The sequence below is a fragment of the Camelina sativa genome, chromosome 3 (assembly GCF_000633955.1).
Source record: "Camelina sativa cultivar DH55 chromosome 3, Cs, whole genome shotgun sequence".
In the NCBI taxonomy this organism is placed as follows: Eukaryota; Viridiplantae; Streptophyta; class Magnoliopsida; order Brassicales; family Brassicaceae; genus Camelina; species Camelina sativa.
Genome location: NC_025687.1, coordinates 3214836 through 3237896, shown reverse-complemented (window position 1 = coordinate 3237896; position 23061 = coordinate 3214836). Strand labels below are relative to the sequence as shown.

At 37.3% G+C, this 23061-nt stretch overlaps 6 protein-coding genes, 1 non-coding gene and 1 pseudogene across 8 annotated transcripts in view; 4 read left to right on the top strand and 4 right to left on the bottom strand.

Annotated features, from left to right (window-relative positions):
- LOC104765920 overlaps positions 1 to 1469 on the bottom strand; it is a 6493-nt pseudogene extending 5024 nt beyond the window's left edge.
- LOC104765912 lies at positions 2240 to 3136 on the bottom strand. The gene is made up of 2 exons (XM_010489708.2): positions 2768 to 3136; positions 2240 to 2671 (listed from the first exon to the last, which is right to left on the bottom strand). Exon 2 carries the CDS (start codon positions 2669 to 2671, stop codon positions 2315 to 2317), a length of 357 nt encoding a protein of 118 aa, XP_010488010.1. The 5' UTR covers positions 2768 to 3136; the 3' UTR covers positions 2240 to 2314.
- Positions 3475 to 4215, bottom strand: LOC104765902 (histone H2B.1). The gene has a single exon (XM_010489696.2). It carries the CDS (start codon positions 4108 to 4110, stop codon positions 3673 to 3675), a length of 438 nt encoding a protein of 145 aa, XP_010487998.1. The 5' UTR covers positions 4111 to 4215; the 3' UTR covers positions 3475 to 3672.
- On the top strand, positions 4621 to 6079 carry LOC104765889 (40S ribosomal protein S15a-1). 2 transcript variants are annotated; one of them, XM_010489678.2, is made up of 4 exons: positions 4621 to 4729; positions 5226 to 5381; positions 5479 to 5639; positions 5806 to 6079. In XM_010489678.2, the coding sequence occupies exons 2-4, from the start codon at positions 5249 to 5251 to the stop codon at positions 5902 to 5904; spliced, it is 393 nt and encodes a 130-aa protein (XP_010487980.1). In that variant the 5' UTR covers positions 4621 to 4729; positions 5226 to 5248; the 3' UTR covers positions 5905 to 6079. The 2 variants fall into 2 exon arrangements, with proteins under 2 accessions (XP_010487980.1, XP_010487988.1); XM_010489686.2 differs by having other exon boundaries at positions 4625 to 4729; positions 5229 to 5381.
- Positions 7558 to 7629, top strand: TRNAH-GUG. Its single transcript has one exon. It is a non-coding gene; the product is annotated as a tRNA-His (tRNA).
- On the top strand, positions 8595 to 10333 carry LOC104765878 (glutelin type-B 5). The gene is made up of 3 exons (XM_010489667.1): positions 8595 to 8887; positions 9297 to 10017; positions 10111 to 10333. The coding sequence occupies exons 1-3, from the start codon at positions 8692 to 8694 to the stop codon at positions 10262 to 10264; spliced, it is 1071 nt and encodes a 356-aa protein (XP_010487969.1). The 5' UTR covers positions 8595 to 8691; the 3' UTR covers positions 10265 to 10333.
- LOC109131338 (non-specific lipid-transfer protein 2P-like) lies at positions 11650 to 12064 on the bottom strand. Its single transcript, XM_019242190.1, has one exon. The coding sequence runs from the start codon at positions 12002 to 12004 to the stop codon at positions 11717 to 11719; it is 288 nt and encodes a 95-aa protein (XP_019097735.1). The 5' UTR covers positions 12005 to 12064; the 3' UTR covers positions 11650 to 11716.
- The window catches only part of LOC104765870 (DNA repair protein RAD51 homolog 4-like), a 4748-nt gene continuing 3345 nt past the window's right edge, over positions 21659 to 23061 (top strand). Inside the window, exons 1-5 of the mRNA XM_019243347.1 lie at positions 21659 to 21801; positions 22069 to 22148; positions 22265 to 22462; positions 22664 to 22795; positions 22880 to 22972. Coding sequence (XP_019098892.1) covers positions 21714 to 21801; positions 22069 to 22148; positions 22265 to 22462; positions 22664 to 22795; positions 22880 to 22972 — 591 coding nt within the window. The 5' untranslated portion in view covers positions 21659 to 21713. The remainder of the gene's footprint in view (positions 21802 to 22068; positions 22149 to 22264; positions 22463 to 22663; positions 22796 to 22879; positions 22973 to 23061) is intronic.

The following is a 23061-nucleotide window of genomic DNA, read 5'->3' as shown; positions in this document are numbered from 1 at the left end:
GCTACAGCAATCTCAAAGTAATATGTGCACTTCTCGAAGGAGAACTTAAAGTTTCTGGGCCAGCCATCAACATACTCCCAGGAGAGGAAGTACTTGACATTGATGAGCCACACTAGCGCACAAATTAAACCAATGATCATAGTCAGAACTTCCCCAAACTCGTTAAGTTTTTTCTTCAGAGGGGTATCTTCCTCATGCTGTGCAGCTTCCTGAATTTGTGAGTGAACCCTTCCAATCTCAGTATTCATTCCAGTGTCTGTAACTAAGCATATGCAGTTCCCATTCACAACGGTGGTTCCAGCAAACACCATGCATTTCTTTCCTTGAATATCAGCATTCTCATCAACAGGCTTGGTGGTTTTGCTGACTGCCTCACTCTCTCCTGTTAAGGACCCCTGCTCGATTCTCAGAGTTGAGCTGATCAAAGCAACCACACGCATATCAGCAGGCACCTTATCACCAACCCTTAGTTCCACAATGTCACCGGGAACAAGCTCCTTTGCAGGCAAACTGGATACCTTGGTGCCATCACGCATGACAGTAGCTTGCTGAGACTGAATCTCTTTCAAAGCTTCCAAGGCCTTCTCGGCATTAGTTTCTTGCCAGATCCCAACAATGGCATTAACAATCAAGATGAGAAAAATGACAAGCGGCTCAACAAAAGCGGTGATACCCATCTCACCACCTTCGTCGCCATCAAAGAAGGCCAAGACAAAGGAAATAACAGCGGCCGCCAAAAGAATACGAACCAATGTATCATTGAACTGCTCCAATATCAGCTTAAAAATGGAAGTGCCCTCAGGCTTCTCTAACTCATTCAAACCATAGATCTGATGTCGCTTCAACACCTCATCAGTACTCAACCCTTTCTCACGACTAACACCAAAATGCTCTTCGCATTCGCCGACATCTTTAGCCCAAGCAGGAAAAGTATCCGAATTAACGGGTGTAGAATTTAAGCTCTCCTTCTTCCCGAGATCTTCTGATCCTTTCCCCATGGATTCCCCACTAGCAGAGACAGATTCGCTAAATTATGCCAAGGGAACCACTAGCAGAGACTGGTTCTACTGCAATTATCCACGAAAATATAATCATATTGAGAACGAATTTTATACAGACATGAGAAAAGATCCTCTGAATTGCTGAGAAATTAGAAAAAAACTTCGCTCTAAGAAACTCAATTAGAAAAACTGAAATTATCATCATCATCTAAAAAAAAGTATAAAAGGAATACGACTGGATCGACGAATCTAAAGAGAGAATCAGTCCTAGACTATAAAATTCAAAGGATGAGATCTGAATCAAGAGAAGGATTACATGGTACAAGAGAAGACGGAAGGAAACAATCAATCGAGTTGAAGAAGATGCAGTGCGAAGCCAAAGCAAATCAGGAGCTAAGAGAGAAAGAAACTTCCCGCTGCAAGCAATCGCAGGGCCGTTCTGACGAGGGTGACGTCTCTATCTGATATATTCTCTCCTTTAAGCAGATATGTTATTGTTGAAGCCCAATTGTCACTGTTTCAGTATGATGTTGCTTCTACTATTTTGGGCCTAAATATTTTCCATTGATTGACACGTAGTATTAATTTGTGTAATTTTGCAACTTAACCTAGCTTGGTTTAGTTTCGTTTAATTTGTCAACAATTTACTTACATATATGCATATTATATACAACACGAGTAGGACGTTCGATGTCACTAGTAATAGTACAAAGTACAAACAAAACAACTGAATTTTGGTTTTAGAGCATTACCAAGATCTTAATAATCTTGTAAATGTGTTATGTGTATTATGTATACTTTATACTAATTACATTTTCAAGGGATTCTAATGCAACATTAATTCTGTGACAGTGTGACAATATCTACGGCAGACAGAGATACTGAAGCCAATATAGAGTTCGAAAATGATGACCAAGTTAGTGGGTTTGTAAATGACGTTGTTAGTGTTTAAACGCTGGAATCCGAGAAAGAGACCAAATTATAACCAACAATAGAGAAATTAGTCTAGGTCCGAAACGTTTTGGACCTTTTGGTTAAAATGTGTACAAGGTATATATATAGTTCAATGGTGACATATCCGATGATGGCCAAAACGGAATGTCAAAGATTGTGGATACCATTTGATTGTGTTTAAGTCGGATCTAAGAGATAGATACGTTTAACTCTCTATCTTAAAATTTTTTGAAGAATGTCATACAGTATATTTCTACGACGGATCTTATCATGTCTTAATTTGGAAAAAGGAAACGGTGAATGTTTGTTTATGTAACTGAACACAAAAATTATTAAATACTTTACAATTTTGTTTTGGTTTATAAATCATCCGCATTCTCCGTGCCAATACACGATCGGATCAAACAGGCCGACGCCGTGACCATAACCGCAGCAAAGATCGAAGGCACAAACGAATCAAAACGCGATCTCTTCACCATGCTAGACGGCACGCACACACTCTCCCCAGCAAAATCAACAGGAATCTTTACGAATCCATCTCCTCCTCCGCACGAGGACGACACCGTAGACACAAACGCCATCTCAGGAGCAAACGAGGCGACGGCGACAGTGAACATTAGAAGAACAGTCCACGTGGCAGCCTGAGTGATGACCGGCCAACGGTCCGAGACTCTCCGTAGAAACGGCTCCATTAACGACGGAATACGATGGTACATCTTGATCAAAGAAAAATATAAGAAAAGGTGTTTTGTTGTATGCGAGCGAGAAAACGAAAAGATTGTGGGAATGGGGATGGATGACCAAAACCAAACCTTGTTTGATGGGTGCGTGCGCGGTTTATGTGTTTGGAAAATGGGGAGGAAGGGCTGCTCTTCTTTGCACGTTTAACTAACTGCTCTTCTTCTTTCCCCCATAGACAAACCAACTACTAGTTACGGAACTTCCCCTTTTCCTTTGAACTCTTCTCTTCGTTTTTGCCCCTTCGTTTCCGGGTATTCTCCTTCCCCTTCGAGTCTCCCACGTATTCCCCCAATTACAACTTTGTTTAATTAACAATTGGGTATTAGTAGGTTTTTATTATTTGGCTTTGTTTGTTGGCTTCAGAGACGTGTTGTTCTGTATTTTTTTTTTTTTTGTATAAACAAATATCATCTGGAATCAAAACTCTTCTTTTCTTCAGAATTCAGATATTTGGTTCTGTATTATTTAGCTTAAGGAGGATAGAAGAAATTTAATAATGATTATGACACTTATGAAATGCTTTATTGTAGGTTCACCAAAAACTCTTCATCAATGTTAAGTGCGTTCACCTAAACCTAATAATGCTTACTTAAGTCCTCCGTGTGACATGACGATTGCGATTCGTGAAAACTAAGCTACTAATTTCAATTTTGTTTACCATTTTAATGTCTTCCAGTTACAATACGAAGTTGCAAATTCGAATTGGACTCTGTTCTTTATAGGAATGTAAGAGCAATACTTGGCTAAAATATGGATTAAAAAGGAAATATATATTTTAAATAAGAAACTGCAAATCCATCATCCCAATTGGTAAATCGAAATGAAAAACATTACAATATATCATAAAAGCAGTGAATTAAAAGAACCTAGTTACATAAACAAGATACGAACTTTAAAGCCACCAAAGCATCTAATTCCCTACTACATAGCAAATCGAAATCCCTAAAAGAAAAACCCTAGACCAAATTCAATTCCTTCAAGAGCTGGTAAACTTGGTCACGGCCTTAGTACCCTCAGAGACGGCGTGTTTAGCGAGTTCACCGGGGAGGACAAGTCTGACAGCAGTCTGGATCTCGCGAGAAGTAATCGTCGGCTTCTTGTTGTACCTTGCGAGCTTGGAAGACTCCTGAGCAAGCTTCTCGAAGATATCGTTGATGAAGCTGTTCATGATCCCCATGGCTTTGCTCGAGATCCCGATATCTGGATGAACCTGCTTCAGCACCTTGAAGATGTAGATCTTGTAGGTTTCGATGTTCTTCTTGGATCTCTTCTTCTTCTTGTCTCCGGCCTCCTTCGTCGGTGGCAGTTTCTTTCCGGCCTTTGGTTTCTTCTCTGCCGGAGCTTTCTCGGCGGCCTTGTTCTCTTCCGCCGCGGGCTTCTTCTCGGCTGGCTTCTTCTCGGCTCTTGGTGCCATTATCTCGATTTGACGACTCTCGGGGGTGGAAATAGAGTAAAGTTGCTAATCGGATAAGTTGTTGTAGTGGTGGTGGTGGTGCTTGTTTAGATCTCTCTTGAGGGTTTTTAGTATATATAAAGAAGGAACCGTCGTATTCTATTGGCTAATTGCATTTCACGAGGATCGTTGACGTGGATGATTTTCATTCGTTTAGATTGATCGACTTTTAAAAATAAGATCTGACGGCTGAGAGCGAGAGAATGATTACTTCTACTTTATTGGCTAACAGCACTTGACACGGATAACTGACGTGTACACTTTATAATTCATTAGATTGATCAATTGTTAAATGCGATCTGACGGCTGAGAGCGCATTCGCCACATATCATTCACTAGGTCGGATGATCCGACCCAAAACGCAATTGCCCAGTTAATAGCTTTGACAGGCTTCAATGGTCGTGTAATAAAGAAGCCCATTGGGCTTAAAACGCATCGTATCAGACACATTTCATTTGGTTTCTATGATTTTTCTCGGGTATAAAATCTAATGAGAAAACCCTAGCTCACCTTCTCTTCTTCCTCTATTTGCTTTTCTCCGTCCCTGAGTGCCTCAGCCTCTCGAGCTCCAAATCTTAAGGTACAATCGTCTCCACTATACTACTCGCTCAGATTCTCTGATCTCCTTATAGAATTTTCAGAAGTGAGCGATTGCTAATTGTTCGTGAGTTTGTTTATTCTCTTGTTTCGCTTCCGAGAATTTTAGGATCTTAGAGCTTTTTGTTTGTTTTGGTGATGTAACATAACATTTTCATAGTGAACTTAGGAACGATTGCGTATTCATCAGTCTTAGCTTCGTATTCTCTCTGTATATGCATTTTCTGGAGCGTAACCATGAGACCTCTGTGTCTTAGTGATTACGTTTTGCATTTACAAGTTCTTACTTATCCCCATTGAAGTCAATCTTCGTGATGCTTAGTTCTGTGCATTGTATCATGAAGTACTTACAGTAAGATCGTATCTGTTTTGAACCAAAGATCAGAATTTAAATGCTCTGCATATTTTGTCTGTTTTAGTTATTTGACTCTTTTTTTTTTTAATAACTCATGCTCATGTTTCCTGTTTGACTTGTTTAGTAGAGGATTGAGCTAAGGGCAAGATGGTGAGAATCAGTGTTCTTAACGATGCTCTCAAGAGCATGTACAATGCTGAGAAACGAGGCAAGAGGCAGGTCATGATCAGGCCATCCTCAAAAGTCATTATCAAGTTTCTGATTGTCATGCAGAAGCACGGTATGATGATGTCTCCCATTAGTTTTTTACATAGAGATTCCTCAAGATTCTTAGGTGTCGGTTCTCTAAATTTGTTGTGGTTACCAATCATGTGCAGGTTACATCGGTGAGTTTGAGTATGTTGATGACCACAGATCTGGCAAGATCGTCGTTGAATTGAACGGAAGGTTGAACAAGTGTGGTGTTATCAGCCCACGTTTTGATGTTGGTGTCAAGGAAATTGAAGGTTGGACTGCCCGTTTGCTCCCTTCTAGACAGGTTCGCTCTTCTCACTCACTTTTCCATGGCCTTAATATTAACTATATATGATCAAGCATTGAGAATGTTGTAGAATCACTTTGCAAACTGTACCAATACATCAGTGTTAGTAGTTCGTGTACTTGTCTTAATGGTATTAATGGATTTAAGCCACTGAAATGTGCAGTTTGGGTACATCGTCCTGACTACCTCTGCTGGTATTATGGACCATGAAGAAGCCCGAAGGAAGAATGTCGGAGGCAAGGTTCTCGGCTTCTTCTATTGAAGTATTGTTTATGGGGAAAGAGATTTTCATTGAGTTATATTTAACTTTTGTTTTCCATTTTCTATGAAACTACCTTTGTTGTTCTTTCGAATTTTGTGTTAACTTTGATGGATAGTTCTTAAAATTACTCTTTTTGGTTTGAAGCTCTTTAAGATTCATTTGGACTTCGGATGCATTCGTCATCTTGAATAACTGCTAAACTCTCTACAATTTATCCTTACCTCTTACGCTTCATTTAGATTTACGAGCTCGTCTCTGTAACCTTAGTTTCTAAATGTACAAAATAATCTTGATCGTAATATTGTGTGTTCTCTACTAATGCAATAACTCATATACAGTCAGGTTTAAAGCGTACGAGACTATTTAGACCAGCTGTGAAGTGCGGAAACTCCTCAATACTTGAGGTCATTGAGAAGTCATATAGAAAATGTTAATTTCATTAACCAACAAAGCTTTTTCATAAATTAGACACAAAAAGTGACAAATCCATTGTTGTTATCAATTATCATCAAGAATCGTGGAAACCAAAAAAATAAAAACTCTTCAAGAAACAAAGAACAAACTGCCAAAGGAACATAGTTGCCCAATTTCTAATTCTAGTTTTCTCCCATAATCGACCACACCTTATTAGAAAATGGTTTACGGATCACTCTTCCCTCTCCAGCCAAATCTCAGCCGCCGTCTCATTTCATCTCCAGGACCGTGAGCTCGGAAATACCTTCATGTAATTAGTTATGTAAGAGATAAAAAAGAGAGAGAGAGAGAGGAAAGTTTGATGAGGAGCATCCATTGTTGATATTGGCCTTTACGACCTCATCAAAAGAGAAGCCAAATGGAGAGGAGACCTTTCGTTTGGGGTTTATAGACCAAAAAAGTGGTCATTTGAGAGAGGATCTTCGAAAGCATATGCTTTGAACCATTAACTTAGCTGACCTGAGACCCATTATTCCTACTTTTGATTTTCTTCTTTTTTCACTTTTTTGTTAAAATATTTAAAATGGAGTATTAATTATTGAGACGAGTAACATGGGTTGCTCGCCACACGAAAGTAGAAAGAAAGTGAGGTTCTCTTTTCTTCGCCTAGTTGTTTCTCATTGGACTGCTTCCAACTGTTCGATCTGTCTACTTGACGAGGTTACCAAAAGGGGCTCAGTTTTATTATTTTCACATGGCAATTAGGTTATGTTGGTAGTCTCTCCACGTATTTTATATGAACATTTCAAAGTATGTGGCTGTCGGCTAACCTGTCATCACTTTGTTTGTAATCTTGGTACATCTTTAATTTTTATCAATTTCAGATGTATTCTCCGTTTATGAAACGTGCGTGCATATATATTATTCACTAACCAAGTCATTGTCTCAAGCTGGTGGAAAGGATACGTTACTGACGTTAGACTTGATATGATTTTGTACATTTTTCAATTTAAGGTCTTCAATTTCTTAAAGCAAATTTCGTGTTTGAGTTTACAAGAAAATAAATTAACATTCCACCAACAGTCAGTGTACAAAAGTGTTACTAAATACATGATTTAAGTCAGTTGTCTAAGGAGATGGGAATTCGCATATACAGTATTACACATAAGTGCATAACCGTGAGATAAATAGAGTAGTTTTGTAGTTAAATTCCTGTTAGTGATACTAAAAATCAATCAAGTGGCTGTAGTTTAGTGGTAAGAATTCCACGTTGTGGCCGTGGAGACCTGGGCTCGAATCCCAGCAGCCACACTTGTTTTTTTTTTTTTTTTTACATTTTATTTTCCCCACATGGGCATGTGAATTGGTTTCTGTTAAAGCCCTATAAGTAAGAAATGACAATGATGGGCTTAAATATCCTCTTGTGGGGGAGAGAGATAACGTAAGCGTTAGGAATATGTAAGAGTTTGATATAAATATAATATAGAGTACACATAAATTCGTTTGCCGTTGAAAAAAAAATACATTCTTAATTAAGTTAAACTAATCCTTAAAAAACAAAGAAATTTCAACTTATTCATCACGTTGCTTGTTTGAGAATTAAATAAAATTTTAAAACAGACTGGATAAAATCCTTTATTTTATTTTTTGACAATAAGAAAATTACGTTTAAGAACTTAGATAATATACAATCCTGTCAGCAGATCCCATCCATTAAAAAAATTAACGAAATAAATAAGAAAAAGCAGTGATTAGCATACAACGAGATATGACGTCAAAAAAAAAAGATTAGATAAGATTTTTCAATACAGCCTTTTCAATCCTATCTTGGTAACGAATAAAAAGGAAATCATAATCTAAAGATTACTAAACTGGAAACAAATAAAGGATTCGATTTTCATCCTATATAGTGTATACAGAATACAGTACTAACACTTTTGGTAGAATATATATTTTTTTTTGTCAACAATTTTTGGTAGAATATATTTATTGTATTAAAATAATTAAAAAAAAACGAAGAACGTGATGGATTAACAAGAATAATCTTCTCCTAAAGGCATCTTTATTGGTAGTCAAAATCAATAATTATATGGAAACGTAATTAATTAATAAGATCGTGGGAATAAAGTAATGGATAAAACTTGGATTAAAACGTTAATTAAGATAATTATCTACAAGTAAAAAAAATATCTTTGTTTTCGCCGAGTCAGTCTCTGTTTTAGTAACGGATGGACACTCTTAAGCCTCTCCTATAAATAAACGTGTCGCATCTCTTTATTCACATCATCACATTATCAAAATTGACTACTCCTCCTTTACCAAAAAAAAATCTTCTTCTTTTTACTCTTTTCATCGTCCTTGAAAAAAAAAAAAATGGAGTTGGATCTTTCACCTAAGCTGCCGAAGAAGGTGTACGGAGGAGATGGTGGATCGTACTTTGCTTGGTGCCCAGAAGAGTTGCCGATGCTTAAACAGGGTAACATTGGTGCTGCTAAGCTTGCTCTTGAGAAGCATGGCTTCGCTATCCCTCGTTACTCTGATTCCTCTAAGGTCGCTTATGTTCTTCAAGGTTCGGTTTTTTTTTTTCCTGATCTTCTTCTTAAAAGTTGTCGACTTTACTCCGATCCATGTTTTTTGTATTATGGGTTTGATCGATTTTGTAGCTCTGCTTTGATTTTTGAGGGTTTTGATCCTTGTTTCTTCAAAAAGTTGGCAACTTTATGGTGATTCATGCATATTCATTACTCTGATTGGGTTTATTGTGATCCTGATTCTACGATCTGTTAGCTGATTTAAAACTGTGAATAGTGAAGAATATGATAGTCAAAATAGATCATGACTACTGTGTGCCAGAAAAAGGAGTAGTCTTTTGCTGTTTTTGTTATGCTTAATCACGTTTTCATCGTTTGATCTAATAGCCTCGCGTGTAAGGAATTAAAAGCTTCTTACTTTACCTTTTTTTTTTATATTGATTTCAGGATCTGGAACTGCTGGAATTGTCCTCCCTGAGCAGGAGGAGAAGGTGATCGAAATCAAGCAAGGTGATTCGATTGCTCTTCCCTTTGGTGTGGTCACATGGTGGTTCAACAACCAGGATACGGAGCTTGTTATCCTCTTTCTCGGTGAAACCCACAAGGGTCACAAAGCAGGACAGTTCACTGAGTTTTATCTCACTGGCTCAAACGGTATCTTCACCGGTTTCTCCACTGAGTTTGTAGGCAGAGCCTGGGACCTTGATGAGAACACCGTGAAGAAACTCGTTGGTTCTCAAACCGGTAATGGCATTGTGAAGCTTGATGCGAGTTTCAAGATGCCACAGCCCAAGAAGGAGCACCGTGATGGGTTTGTCTTGAACTGTTTGGAGGCTCCTCTTGATGTTGACATCAAGGATGGAGGCAGGGTCGTTGTCTTGAACACCAAGAACCTTCCTTTGGTTGGAGAGGTTGGGTTTGGAGCTGATCTTGTTCGGATCGATGCCCATTCCATGTGCTCGCCTGGTTTCTCTTGTGACTCGGCTCTTCAGGTGACTTACATTGTAGGTGGAAGTGGAAGAGTCCAGGTGGTTGGTGCTGATGGGAAAAGAGTTCTTGAGACTCATATCAAAGCTGGTTCTCTCTTCATTGTGCCAAGGTTCTTTGTGGTTTCAAAGATTGCTGATTCTGATGGCATGTCTTGGTTCTCCATTGTCACTACTCCTGAGTAAGAACTTTGTCTCTCTACAGTATCCCTTTTGATTTTTTAGATTGAATGAAACTAAAAAGTTTGTAACTATTCTCTTTGTGTTTTATGTAGTCCAATTTTCACACATTTGGCTGGAAGGACATCGGTGTGGAAGGCTTTGTCACCAGAGGTTCTGCAGGCGGCGTTTAAGGTGACTCCGGAGGTGGAGAACTCTTTCCGTTCAAGGAGAACTGCTGACGCCATTTTCTTCCCTCCTTCCAAGTGAAGAAGAAGAAGAAAGTAAAGGAGAACAAGAACCAGCTTTTCTTTTCTTTTTATCTTTGATCTTCTTTTTTTTTAAAAATATGATTTTGGGTTTTTTTTGTTTTCCTGGACCGGTTCTTGTTCTCATTGATAAAATAAAATAAAAAGCATTTTATATATGATGAGTCTTCGAAGAAACCTGATTCAAAATAAATTCGTCATCAACTAGTTAAAAATAAGTTTTCTCTTAAAAAACAAAGCATAATACACTATACTGACGTGATAAACTCCATATGATGAAACATTGTTGCATATGATTTTTATAACTATAACATTCAGAATTATTTTATAAATATTTTAAAATTTCAACAAGTAGCATTACAAGCCACTAAAATATTTTTAGCAGCTGACAAATATGGACCACCAATCCGTGGATCTTTTAAATAATCACAAAAACACGATTGCCTATCTTTTAATATCATGCAACATTCGGTTGAGCCTTGTAGTGCTGATAGACATGGTATAAGATCAGTCACAGCGCATGCCGCTTTCTCCTCTGCTTTTGTTGGAGCCAGAGCTGAAATAACAAACGCGATGAAAAGAAGTGTTATGAACTTCATCATCATGTCTTGTATCTTAAAACCTCTTTTAATCTCTACCTAATTTTATTTTTTGTTTTGTTTAGAAAATGTCCGAAATATTGATTATGAGATTTGTTTAGAGATTTAAATTTATAAGTAAATATATATAGTATTTTTTAAAAGATTGATTTTGTGTGAAGTAAATATATACGTATATTGTTTTAAATTTATGATTAGGATTTCTATCATTAGGATTTTTAAAGTTTAAACTTTAAAGTTTAGAATTTATGATTTAGGGTTTTGAGTTAGGTTAAGGGTTTGGGGTATAGAGTTTGAGATTTTGTGTTTAGGATGTGAAATTAGTATTATTTAACTAACAAAACATATAAACATGTAAGTTATTTTTTTTAATTGTTTGGAAAAATTTAGAAATTTATTTGATGACCCTATGAACACTCAAATGTATTTAAAATAAAATTTGATTAAATGTTATAATTTCTTTTTTGAATATTATTTTCTTACTTTGCAATAGATTTGCGATGACTCTCGCAATTCCATCACAAATCTCTTGAAATTTTGCAATGGATACTGTTATCGCAAAACCGTCGCAAATTTGCAATGGATTTGCTAGGAATGTTAATATATCTTGCAAATTCCTCGCAAATTTGCGATGGATTTCCGGAGACACATTCCCTCATAAATTTGCTAGTGACTTTATGTTTGTAGCAGAAGCCTCGCAATTCTATCTCAAATTTGCTAGGGATAGTTTCCCTCGCAAATGTTCCTAGCAAATTGTTTTTCTCGTAGTGATGATAAACTCCAAATGATAAATATTATCAAATATGATTGTGATAATTATTACATTATAAATTATGTTATTAATATTTGAAACTTCAACAGTTAGGAATATGTATGCCACAAGCCGCTATGACTCTTTTAGCAGCTCCAATATACTGACTAATGGGTGGACTAAGCAAGTATTTACACAAACATGACTGTTGTTCTTTTAATTTTTTGCAACATTCCGTTGATGGTGGACTTTCAGTTATTATTGCATGCTTACATATTTGAAGATCTTCCAAATGGCAAGCGGCTTTCACCTCTTCCCCTGAAACTATTGTTCTTGTCAGAACCATAGACAACAAAACAGAGGCAGTGAATACTAATGTAATGAACTTCATGTCTTGTAACCTTATTAATGACTCCCTTATGTCTAACTCTATTTTGATTGCTTAAAAATGTTTGAGATTTTGATTATGAGATGTTTAAAGGTTGGTGAAGCTATATATAGAGGGAGTGAGAGTTGGAAGAATATTCGAGAATAGGCAAGGCCGTAAGGGTGCTTTTAGCTAGTGTATTTTGTCTTCCTTTTTTCTTTATTTTTTTTTTTTTTTAGTGACAACTTTTTTTAAATAAAAATGTATAAACACATTTAGATTGTGTCACATGTAGGCAATTCTTTGGAACTGCAATTAAATAAGATAAATTGCATAATTATAATAACTATCAAAAACTATTTATTTCAGATTTATACAATACTAATTTATATAGAAATGTGATTTTAAAAGGTGGCAAGAACTTGGTGAATCTTTAAATATTAATTGTAAATAATAACTTAAGTTGTAATTAAATAAGGTAAATAAACAAAAAGAAGAAATAATAGGTTTACATGGTTGTTTGGTTAAGGTTTACCTGGTTATGGATTTAGATTTGAAGAACCGGTATATAGAATTTGGGTGTTGAAAACGAATTGGACAGTAATTGGAGTTTTCTTATCCAATGTGCTCCTTAGAAGTTTCTTACAAGTTCCATTCTACGCCATCTTCTTTTTGTATTTCTTAGTCCCGTAATTAATTTTACCTTACTTCATTAGTTTAGAATTTCAGTTATTCGAAGAGCTTGTATTTGAGAATGTGTTGTTTGATATTTGATCATGTACTCTTGGAAAGGTTTGCATTTTGGCATAAACTATACAAGTCACAGACTCGTTTGCTTCTAAAATTTCTAGTTAAATAGTCGGAATTGTTTCAGAATGTTTGCCTTTGGATCTTCTTTGCATGTTTTGACTAAGTTTTGAACTTTACAATTACATGTTTGCATTTGGATTTCTTCAATGTATCGCTCCCGTGGTTTTTTTTTTTTTTATCGAATTTCAGTGTCAATGGTTGAATGTCAAGAAACTGCTGGGCGATCATAACCATGATAGAAAAATAAATATGCTACACCCTAATTTTGTTACATGTTTGAATTCTCATGAACAATGTTTAAATTTTTATGATTAATATATATTTATAGATAAATTCCCAAATGTGATTATTTGTTTTTTGTTGCTCATTATGTTTTGCTTTTCTAAACTATATAAGAAAACGAAAACAATCTATACTGAATCAGGTTAAATCATGATATTCATAGATTCTAATGATCAATTACATTTAGGAAAAGGTATGTTACAACCCGTTATGATTGAATAAGCAAATTTAAGATATGTAAAAAACTCTTCGGATCGATAGAACTCACAAATACATGATTGTTGTTCTCTAAATTTTCCACAACATTCCGTCGTTGGTGGGTTTCCTGTTGCGGCTGGTAAGCATGCAGGGTTAAGTTTTGCCACACTGCATGCCGTTTTAGCCAGTCCTCCGTATATTGGAGCCACATATGATAGAAGGAAGGCGATGAATATTAATGTTATGAATTTCATGTCTCGATCGTAACCTTAACAACTCCTTTGATCTAATTCTAGTTGTTTATGTATTTCTTTACCTAGAAATTGTATTAGATATTTTGATGACGCGATGTTGAAGCAATATATATAGAGATAGAGATGCTCTACAATCAGCCAAATAAGGTAGGTATTCTAAAAACTTGAATACATATACATTTTCTAAGGAGGAGAATAGATTAGGGACTATAATTGTAATTACAGAATAGTTAAACCCTACACTAATGTCTATATATGTTGTAAATCATTTCTCTTAATGAATCATTCAGCCTTTGCTCATATGGTATCAGAGCAGTAAAGACCTAAAACCTAATTTTGTTTTCTTTTTTGGCCGCCTCTATTCTCTTCTTCCTCTTTTTCTTCCTTCACCTCTATTCTCTATTTCTTAATTTTCTTTGTTTTACGCTTTTCCTTTGGCCATGTCTTCCACCTCCGAGATTTTTGCCCCCACTGATGCAACCTCGCTTGTCAATGTCAATATGACAAACATCACCAAGCTGACATCAACCAACTTCCTCATGTGGCGGCGCCAGGTTCATGCCTTGTTCAATGGCTACGACTTAGCCGATTATCTCGATGGATCTACTAGTACTCCGCCTGTGACGACCAACACCGATGGCGTTGCCTCTGCTAATCCATCTCACAAACACTGGCAACGACAAGATCAGCTGATTTACTCTGGTCTTCTTGGAACAATCTCCGTCTCGGTGCAACCACTCCTGTCGAAAGCAACGACGTCTGCTGAAATCTGGACAATCCTCGTCGACACCTATGCGAATCCAAGCCGTGGTCACATCAGACAGTTACGTGAACAGATCAAGCACTGAACAAAAGGTGCAAATCTATTGATGACTAATTTCAAGGGCTAACCACTCGCTTTGATCAGCTGTCTCTGCTTGAGAGTCCCATGCCGCATGAAGATCAGATTGATCGCATTCTCAATGGTCTCTCGGATGATTATAAGCAAGTTCGTGACCAAGTCTAAGGTCGTGACACTCCACCCTCGCTGACTGAACTTCATGAGAAACTCATTAATCATGAGTTGAAGTTGCAGGCCATACACTCTGTTTCTGCTACGGTTCCGGTAATTGCCAATGTCGTTTCCCACAAAGGTCATAACCGCTATCAAGGTAACAACAACCGCTCACGTGGGCACAACACATGGAAGCACCAACAGTCCACTTCTCGTCCTGACTTCCGTGGTGGACAAGGCAGAGGTTATCAAGGACGTTGTCAAATCTGTGGTGTGTTTGGTCATAGGGCATGACGGTGTACTCAACTCCAGGCGTCCATCAATGGCTACAATCCTCCTCACGATGGTGGTGCTCCATATTCCGGTGGTTATCCGTCGTTTCCAATGACACCATGGCCTCCGCGTGCAAATGTGGCGACGGTTCCGCCCTATAATCCAGCAAATTGGATTATGGATTCTGGTGCAACACATTACCTGACTTCGGATTTAGCTAATCTCTCGTTGCATCAACCCTATAATGGTGGTGAAGAGGTGTCAATTGCAGATGGTTCGACTCTTCCGATTTCACAAATTGTTTCAGCTTTACTTCCTACATTGTCTCGTACTTTAGCACTTACTGACATTTTATATGTTCCAAATGTTCAAAAGAATCTCATCTCAGTTTACCTTCTGTGTAATGCTAATAATGTCTGTGTGGCATTTTTCCCTGCTCATTTTCAGGTGACAGATCTCAGAATGGGGCCCGATTGCTCCAAGGCCGAACTAAGAATGAGCTATATGAGTGACCGGTTATCCACAATACCATCACTAGTTATCATATTTCACCCACACCAAAAACAGACCTTTCATCTCGGCACTCTCGCCTTGGTCACCCCTCTCTACCTATTTTAAAAGCTATTGTTTCCAAATTTTCTTTACCACTTTCTTCTTCTTCACAGAAACAGTTATCATGTTCTGATTGCTTTATCAATAAAAGTCACAAATTGCCTTTTTACACAAATACAATTGTCTGTCATCAACCTCTTGAGTATCTTTATTCCGATGTGTGGACTTCTCCACTTGTCTTAGTTGATAATTTCAAATATTATCTTGTCATTGTTGATCACTATACAAGATATATATGGCTTTATCCGTTGAAGTAGAAATCTCAAGTAAAGGAAGTTTTCATGGCGTTCAAATCTTTGGTGGAGAACAGGTTTCAAGCTCGCATTCGCACATTGTACTCTGACAATGGTGGGGAATTTGTTGCCTTGAAACAGTTTCTGATCACCAATGGCATTGCTCACCTGACCACTCCACCTCATACACCCGAACACAACGGTATTTCTGAGAGAAAACACCATCACGTTGTCGAGACTGGTCTTTCATTATTAAGCCATGCCTCCGTACCAAAGACGTATTGGACATATGCATTTGCCATTGCCGTGTATCTTATCAATCGTATGCCTACCGATGTCCTGAATGGTGTCTCTCCATTTGCTAAGCTGTTCCAACAACCGCCGAACTATCTCAAACTTCGTGTATTTGGGAGTATGTGTTAACCTTGGCTCCGTCCGTACAAGACCAACAAGCTAGACGATCGGTCTACCACATAGTGCCTATAAAACACTACAATAGTTATAGAATAGATATACATTACAGAGTGCCACTTGAATACATATACATTTTCTAAGGAGGAGAATAGATTAGGGACTATAATTGTAATTACAGAATAGTTAAACCCTACACTAATGTTTATATATGTTGTAAATCATTTCTCTTAATGAATCATTCAGCCTTTGCTCATACATTTAGTCAATGCATTAAAATCTAGTCAAAAACTTGAATACATATGTTTACTCAATGCATTAAAATCTAGTCAAAAACTTGAATACATATCTTAATTATATATAGAAAATATAAAATGCATTAAAATTTAGTCAAGAAATTCATAAACAAATAATGCATTTTATATTTTTTATACATATATATTTATAAGATATGTATTCAAGTTTTTGAATAGATTTTAATGCATTGACTAAACACATATGTATTCAAGTTTTTAGAATGTGTTAGATGTGAGAACTTATTTTTAGATAAATTACATAATTATAAATGAACTATCAAAATTTGGAACCAAATTATTTATATAAATTATGGAAACATTCAATCAAACCATATTAATCCACACTTGATTTTCTTTATGAAAAAAGATTGTTTGAATTCTTAAAATATCTAATTATAAATAAATAATAATTTGGAAAGTAGAAAGAAAAAGAAGAAAAAAAAAAAACTTAAATGTTTACAAACTAATTTCAATAACATAAAAGCAGTTGGGGCGATTCTCTCTGCGACTAGGCGTTCCAGTCATACCGTTTCGATTCTCTGATCGTTTTTCCGATATGGAGTTCCCTTCCGACTACAAATTCTCCATGTTTTAATTTACAGATGTTTGTTGGTGGTTATTCTTTGTCAATTATACTTGACGGTTTTCTGTCTCCCCGATTTAAGAGGAGTAACTGTCAATTGAAACCGTCGTGGAACCACTATAAATTAACCTTCTTCCCTTGCAATTCTCTACCCTTCTTTTCAATTCTGTTTCTTAACAATCTGATTACTTTCACGATGAGTGACTTCCTTCGAAAATCAATTCAAGACCTTGATCTGGGTATTGATGATCTCTCAGTGGTTCTTCCTCTGGAATTCACTTATAGAGCGGCTGCTATAAACCGTTTTACTATTGTGGTCACGCCGGTGAATCTAAGAAAACAGAATCTCCGTTCTCTAATCCGTCAAATGCCTCGCGTGTGGGGTTTCGCCGATGGTTGTGTGGGTCGTCTCATTGACGGAGGACGGGTGCAATTTCGTTTTCAGACTGAAGAATCAATGAACCTGGTATTACGAAGAGGTCCCTAACGACTAGATGCTGTCCATTCATCGATGGTATCCTAATATCAGCGAGGAAACAATGCAAATTATCCCCTTTTGGATACAAATCCAAGGTATTCCTATTCTCTATCTGACAAATGCTATGGCTAGATGGGTTGGTAACAGATTAGGTTTTGTTACAGAGGTAGACTATGATGAGAATGCTAATCAAGTAGGGGCTGTAAGGGTTAGGATAGATTGGAATTTAGACAACCCCCTTAGGTTCCACAAGAACATCCAATTCATTGTAGGAGAAAATACTATTGTTAAGTTTCGATATGAAAAATTAAGAAACTTCTGCAAGAAGTGTGGATCCTTGAAACATGATGCAAAGGAGTGTCCTCTTTTCTTTGATGTTGGTGACGATGTTAATCCCGGTGAATCGGATGATGATCGTGGTGGAGATGATCATAATGGTGGAGATAATGAAAATTCTACAACTCCAACTCTTGTCACGGTGGATCCAGCAACTCTCATCCCTAGACTTCAAACGACTACTCCGACAAACTTTTCTACACCCAACAATGGAGTTCCAACTGATTCATCATCCTCCTTACCAAGTCTCTTTGAATATACTGAACTAACTGCTGAACGCATACGCTATCTTCATGCAAAATACAGTGGTAATGTTGCAGAGAGTACGAATCTTCTTAATGAAAGCAGCGACAATGCACAATCTGGTTTTGTCTTAATGAAGCGTAAGCAAGTGAGTTTTTAGGATGAGTTTAACAAGGCTGAAGCTGCTGAGGAAATGGCGGTCTTGTGCCAACTCCGCAAAAGAGGGAAAGCTACGGTTTCAGTGGGTTCCTGTTCAGTAACCAAAGGATTCGACGGAGGCGCGGGGGGCCCGGTACCCCCAGAGGATCCAATATGAGAGTCCTATCATGGAATTGCCAGAGTGTTGGCCCTTTGCTAACAAGATCTAGACTAAGTAAACTATGTATAACTACTAGGTGTGATGTTCATTTTCTTTCTGAAACTCTGAACCAGTGTGATGTTTTATCTAAACTTATGTATGACTTAGGATTCTCAACTGTACCCCCTCAAGGAAGGAGTGGTGGTCTAGCTTTGATGTGGAAGAATCATGTATCTCTCTCCTTAAATTCAAAGGATGAGAGACTCATTGATGCTTCTATAACACTTAATAATATCCATTGCTATTTGTCATGTGTGTATGGTCACCCAACTCAAAGTGAGAGACACCATCTTTGGGAAAGATTCAAATTATTATCACTCTAACGACAAACTCCATGGATACTTATTAGTGATTTTAATGAAATAATATCAAATCAAGAAAAGATGGGAGGACCTCCAAGAGATGAATGGACTTTTAGAAGATTCAGAGAAATGATATCTACACGCGATTTGTTGGATGTGCGATCAAGGGGAAACATGTTTTCTTGGGTGGGCGAACGTTTCTGATTATCGTCCTATTGCCTTATGCAATGTTTTATACAAAATAGTATCAAAGTTCTTGGTACAACGGTTGAAACCTCATCTCAATGGCATCGTATCTGAAGCACAAGCTGCTTTTATACCAGGACGAATCATTCAAGACAATGTGATGATAGCTCATGAGTTGATGCACTCTCTCAAGGTTCGAAAAAGAGTTTCACAGACTTATATGGCGATAAAGACCGATGTTAGTAAGGCCTATGATAGAGTGGAGTGAAATTTTTTAGAAACTACCTTGAAGGTCTTTGGTTTTTGCGATCAATGGATAGGTTGGATAATGGCTGCAGTTAATTCAGTAAATTACCCTGTTTTAATCAATGGTGTACCTCATGGTAACATAACACCAGAAAGAGGGATACGTCAAGGTGATCCTCTATCACCTTACATCTTCATCCTCTGTTCTGATACCTTAAGCAACTTGATAAATTCAAGAGCCAAATACGGAGATATAAGAGGAATTAAAATCGGTATTGGAGTAGCAAGCATCACCCATTTACAGTTTGATGACGACTCACTCTTCTTTTGTCAAGCAAACAAACGAAATTGTCAAGCACTGAAGGATGTTTTCGATATTTATGAGTACTACTCTGGTCAGCAAATAAACAAATCAAAGTCGATTATAACGTTTGGGTCTCGGGTTTATGGTATGACACAAGACCGATTGAAGTCGATCCTAAATATACCAAATCATGGTGGAGGTGGTAAATATTTAGGTCTTCCAGAACAATTTGGTCGAAAGAAAAAGGAAATGTTCACTTATATAATTGACCGAGTGAATAATAGAACATCTCATTGGAGCTCAAGAACTTTATCACCTGCAGGAAAGGAAATAATGCTCAAATCAGTTGCAGTCCTGATGCCTATTTATGCGATGTCATTTTTTAAGCTGCCAAAGGGTGTCACCTCGGATATTGAAACTTTATTAATGAACTTCTGGTGGGAACGAAATTCACAACAACGTGGGATTCCATGGATCTCATGGTCAAGACTTAAATATCCTAAAAAGGAAGGTGGTCTAGGTTTCAAAGATATCGAAAAATGTAATGATGCTCTTCTTAAGCAAGCCTAGAGACGGTTTCAATTTCCTAATTCTTTGTTTGCAAAAGTCATGAAAGCACGCTATTATCATGATGATACTCTATTGGATGCAAAAGAACGAAAGAACCAATCTTATGGCTGGTCTTCCTTACTGAATGGACTGAAGGTGATCAAAAAAGGTTCTCGATACATAGTTGAAGATGGCAAGTCAATACGTCTCAATACTGATAATCTGCTACCAGCTCATCCCCCTAAACCGATAACAACCACAAATGTACATCATCATAATAAAACATCGGATATTTTGATTCAAGAAATTGGGAGCTATCATTCTTGAGACTTACACCAAGTTGAGACTATACCGATAGTTGAAGATAAAAAAGATATCAAGAATTTATATCTATCACAGATTGGAGTACTAGACAGATTAATATGGTATTATACAAGTAGTGGTGAATATACTGTTAAATCGGGATATTGGCTTCTCACTCATGACCCCTATGATGCTCACCCTTTCCCACCTATTCCTCATGGCTCAGTGAAGCTCAAAAATAAAATATGGAAACTCCAAATTTTACCAAAAATCAAGCACTTTCTATGGAGAGTATTATCTAAAGCTTTACCTACAACTACCCGGCTTCGAACCAGAGGAATGCATATTGATCCTCTTTGTCCAAGATGCAACCAGGAAGATGAATCAATCTTACATGCTTTATTCATGTGCCCTTTTGCAAAATTAGTATGGCAGCTATCAGACATATCGCCGCAACATAGTAATCAAGTGCACATGGATACGGAGTCATCTATTGAAACACTCCTCAATTCAGCAACTCAACATAACAACCCACAAAAGTTTTATTTACCCTTTTGGCTCCTTTGGCATATATGGAAAGCAAGGAACACACAAGTTTTTGATAGCATTAGAGAAAGATCCTTCAACCACAGAACTCAACATAACGACCCACAAAAGTTTTGTTTACCCTTTTGGCTCCTTTGGCATATATGGAAAGCAAGGAACACACAAGTTTTTGATAGCATTAGAGAAGATTCTTCAACCACACTTTTGAAAGCGGTTGCTGAAACAAAAGAATGGATAACAACTCTAAATCTGGACACACAGATTCCTCCAACCAGTTCTTCTACGAATTTATCAACTTGGACAATACCAAGCTATCCAATGTTTAAATGTAATTTTGATGCAGCTTTTGATACACATAGTCACTCTACTTCAGGTGGATGGATAATTAGAGACTATCAGGGAGAAGTTTTGGTTTGGGGGAGCAACAATTTTATCTAACTCTCAGTCGGCACTAGCACTACTATCGGCTTTAAAACTAGCATGAATTCGAGGTTATAAGTCGATGATCTTTGAAGGGAATTGTGAAAATTTGGTGAAAATTGTTAATGTCATCAAAAGAATGCGTCTATTTCGAATGTGATTCAGGATATACATCTTTGGGGATCAAAATTTCATAACTTTGTTTGTAAATTTACAAGAAGGTCATGTAATGTAGTTGCTGATAGTCTTGCAAAATTTGGATGTCAAAATATTGTTTTTTATGTTGAATCTGTAACAAAGCCTGTTTGGCTAATTGAACCACTTTGTAATGACTCTGGTTAAGTAATATAAACTTCTTCGACTAAAAAAAAAAAAAAAGCAGTTGGGTTAGGTTAACCGGTTTCCGGATTTAGAGTCTGGGTTTTGTGAAACCGAACCGGAGGCGAATTGGATTGTTCTTCTTCCAAGTCTGATGAAGTCACAAATTTGGGGGAAGTGGGGTGTACTGTCGGAACAATGGCGCCTCTCAAACATCTGGAGAAGGAGAACCCAATCATCGACGCCTCTTTCCGATATTTCTGCGCCTCCCATGGAATCCTAACAGGTTCTGTTCTTCTTCTTCTTCCTCTTCTTGCACCTTGTTTTCGTGTATTGATTCTGTTTGATTCCCGTAAAAACCGATTGTGATTGGCATAATATGAACATGGGAAACGAAAACGAAACTTCTTAGTCCAGTTAGTGTAATTTTACTTTAAACAGTTTCAAAATTCAGTTTTAGAAGAGCTTGTTTTCTGGAATTTGGATATTTGATCTTAAGGTGTTCGACGAATTGCGTTTTTTGGTTTTTTTTCTTATCTGTTATAAATTGCAGTTGAGGATTTCCTTCTACATGATCTCGAAGTACTTGCTGCATTTTCAGATCGACAGACAAATTCAGATAGATTGAAAGAGGTTAGCTTTTTTATTCACTGAACGTTTCTGTCGATTTGCTCAATCAATTGTTGAGTTTTTGGCTGTGTGCTCAGAGGTATATATTTATCTACATGTCTTCCTTTTGGATTCTTCAGGCTATCACTGTCATGCTTTCTTTGGTAGAACGTCAGTGTCACTCATGGTTGAATGGTATGGAGCTGTTGGAGGATCTACAGCGTAATAAACATATATTATCAACCGGAGACATAGGGACGGACTCATTGCTTAAAGGTGGATTCCGTGAGGGTCTGGTGACAGAACTTGTCGGACCTTCGTCTTCTGGTAAAACACAAGTATGTATTTAAATACTTTTGCTTTTCATACTGCCACATCACATAATACTTGTATGCTTATAAATTGTGGATTGTTTCATTCAAGCGTTTTAAGCTGCAACCAATAATGTAGACATAGAAACCGTTCCTAGAAGGATTTTTTTGCCTTTGCTTATCCCTTCTCTCTTTACATTGTGTGATTTCTTATGAGTGAATATTCAGTTTTGCATGCAAGCTGCTGCAAGTGTGGCAGAGAAGCATGATGGCAGAGTCTTATATCTAGACACGGGGAACTCATTTTCTGCTCGACGCATTGCTCAGTTTGGCTCAAGTTCTGATACTTCTTTAGGACAGGTTTATTTACTGGAAACTAGTGTCCCCTAGCTTGTTAGTCACCAACCATCAATTCTCTTATGTACGAGAAATATATATGTGCAGAAATTCATGAGCAGAATATCATGTCACACGGTTTATGACATCTACACATTGCTTGAGACGCTGCAAGGTCTAGACGTTACTTTGAGATCGCAGGTATTACGCTGGCTAGAAGATGCATTGTCCTCAATGTCTGTACAATGTCTATTTTTAAGTGTTAATTAACCATTTGTTTGATCTATCTA

Bases quoted from the DNA above. Each gene is read 5' to 3' on its own strand.
- LOC104765889 (XM_010489678.2), top strand. From the start codon at position 5,249: ATGGTGAGAATCAGTGTTCTTAACGATGCTCTCAAGAGCATGTACAAT. The intron at 5,382-5,478 runs GTATGATGATGT...AATCATGTGCAG, and splicing joins GATTGTCATGCAGAAGCACG to GTTACATCGGTGAGTTTGAG. The intron at 5,640-5,805 runs GTTCGCTCTTCT...TGAAATGTGCAG, and splicing joins GTTTGCTCCCTTCTAGACAG to TTTGGGTACATCGTCCTGAC.
- LOC109131338 (XM_019242190.1), bottom strand. From the start codon at position 12,004: ATGAAGTTCATTACATTAGTATTCACTGCCTCTGTTTTGTTGTCTATG.
- LOC104765902 (XM_010489696.2), bottom strand. From the start codon at position 4,110: ATGGCACCAAGAGCCGAGAAGAAGCCAGCCGAGAAGAAGCCCGCGGCG.
- LOC104765878 (XM_010489667.1), top strand. From the start codon at position 8,692: ATGGAGTTGGATCTTTCACCTAAGCTGCCGAAGAAGGTGTACGGAGGA. The intron at 8,888-9,296 runs GTTCGGTTTTTT...TATTGATTTCAG, and splicing joins GGTCGCTTATGTTCTTCAAG to GATCTGGAACTGCTGGAATT. The intron at 10,018-10,110 runs GTAAGAACTTTG...TGTTTTATGTAG, and splicing joins TCCATTGTCACTACTCCTGA to TCCAATTTTCACACATTTGG.
- LOC104765912 (XM_010489708.2), bottom strand. From the start codon at position 2,671: ATGTACCATCGTATTCCGTCGTTAATGGAGCCGTTTCTACGGAGAGTC.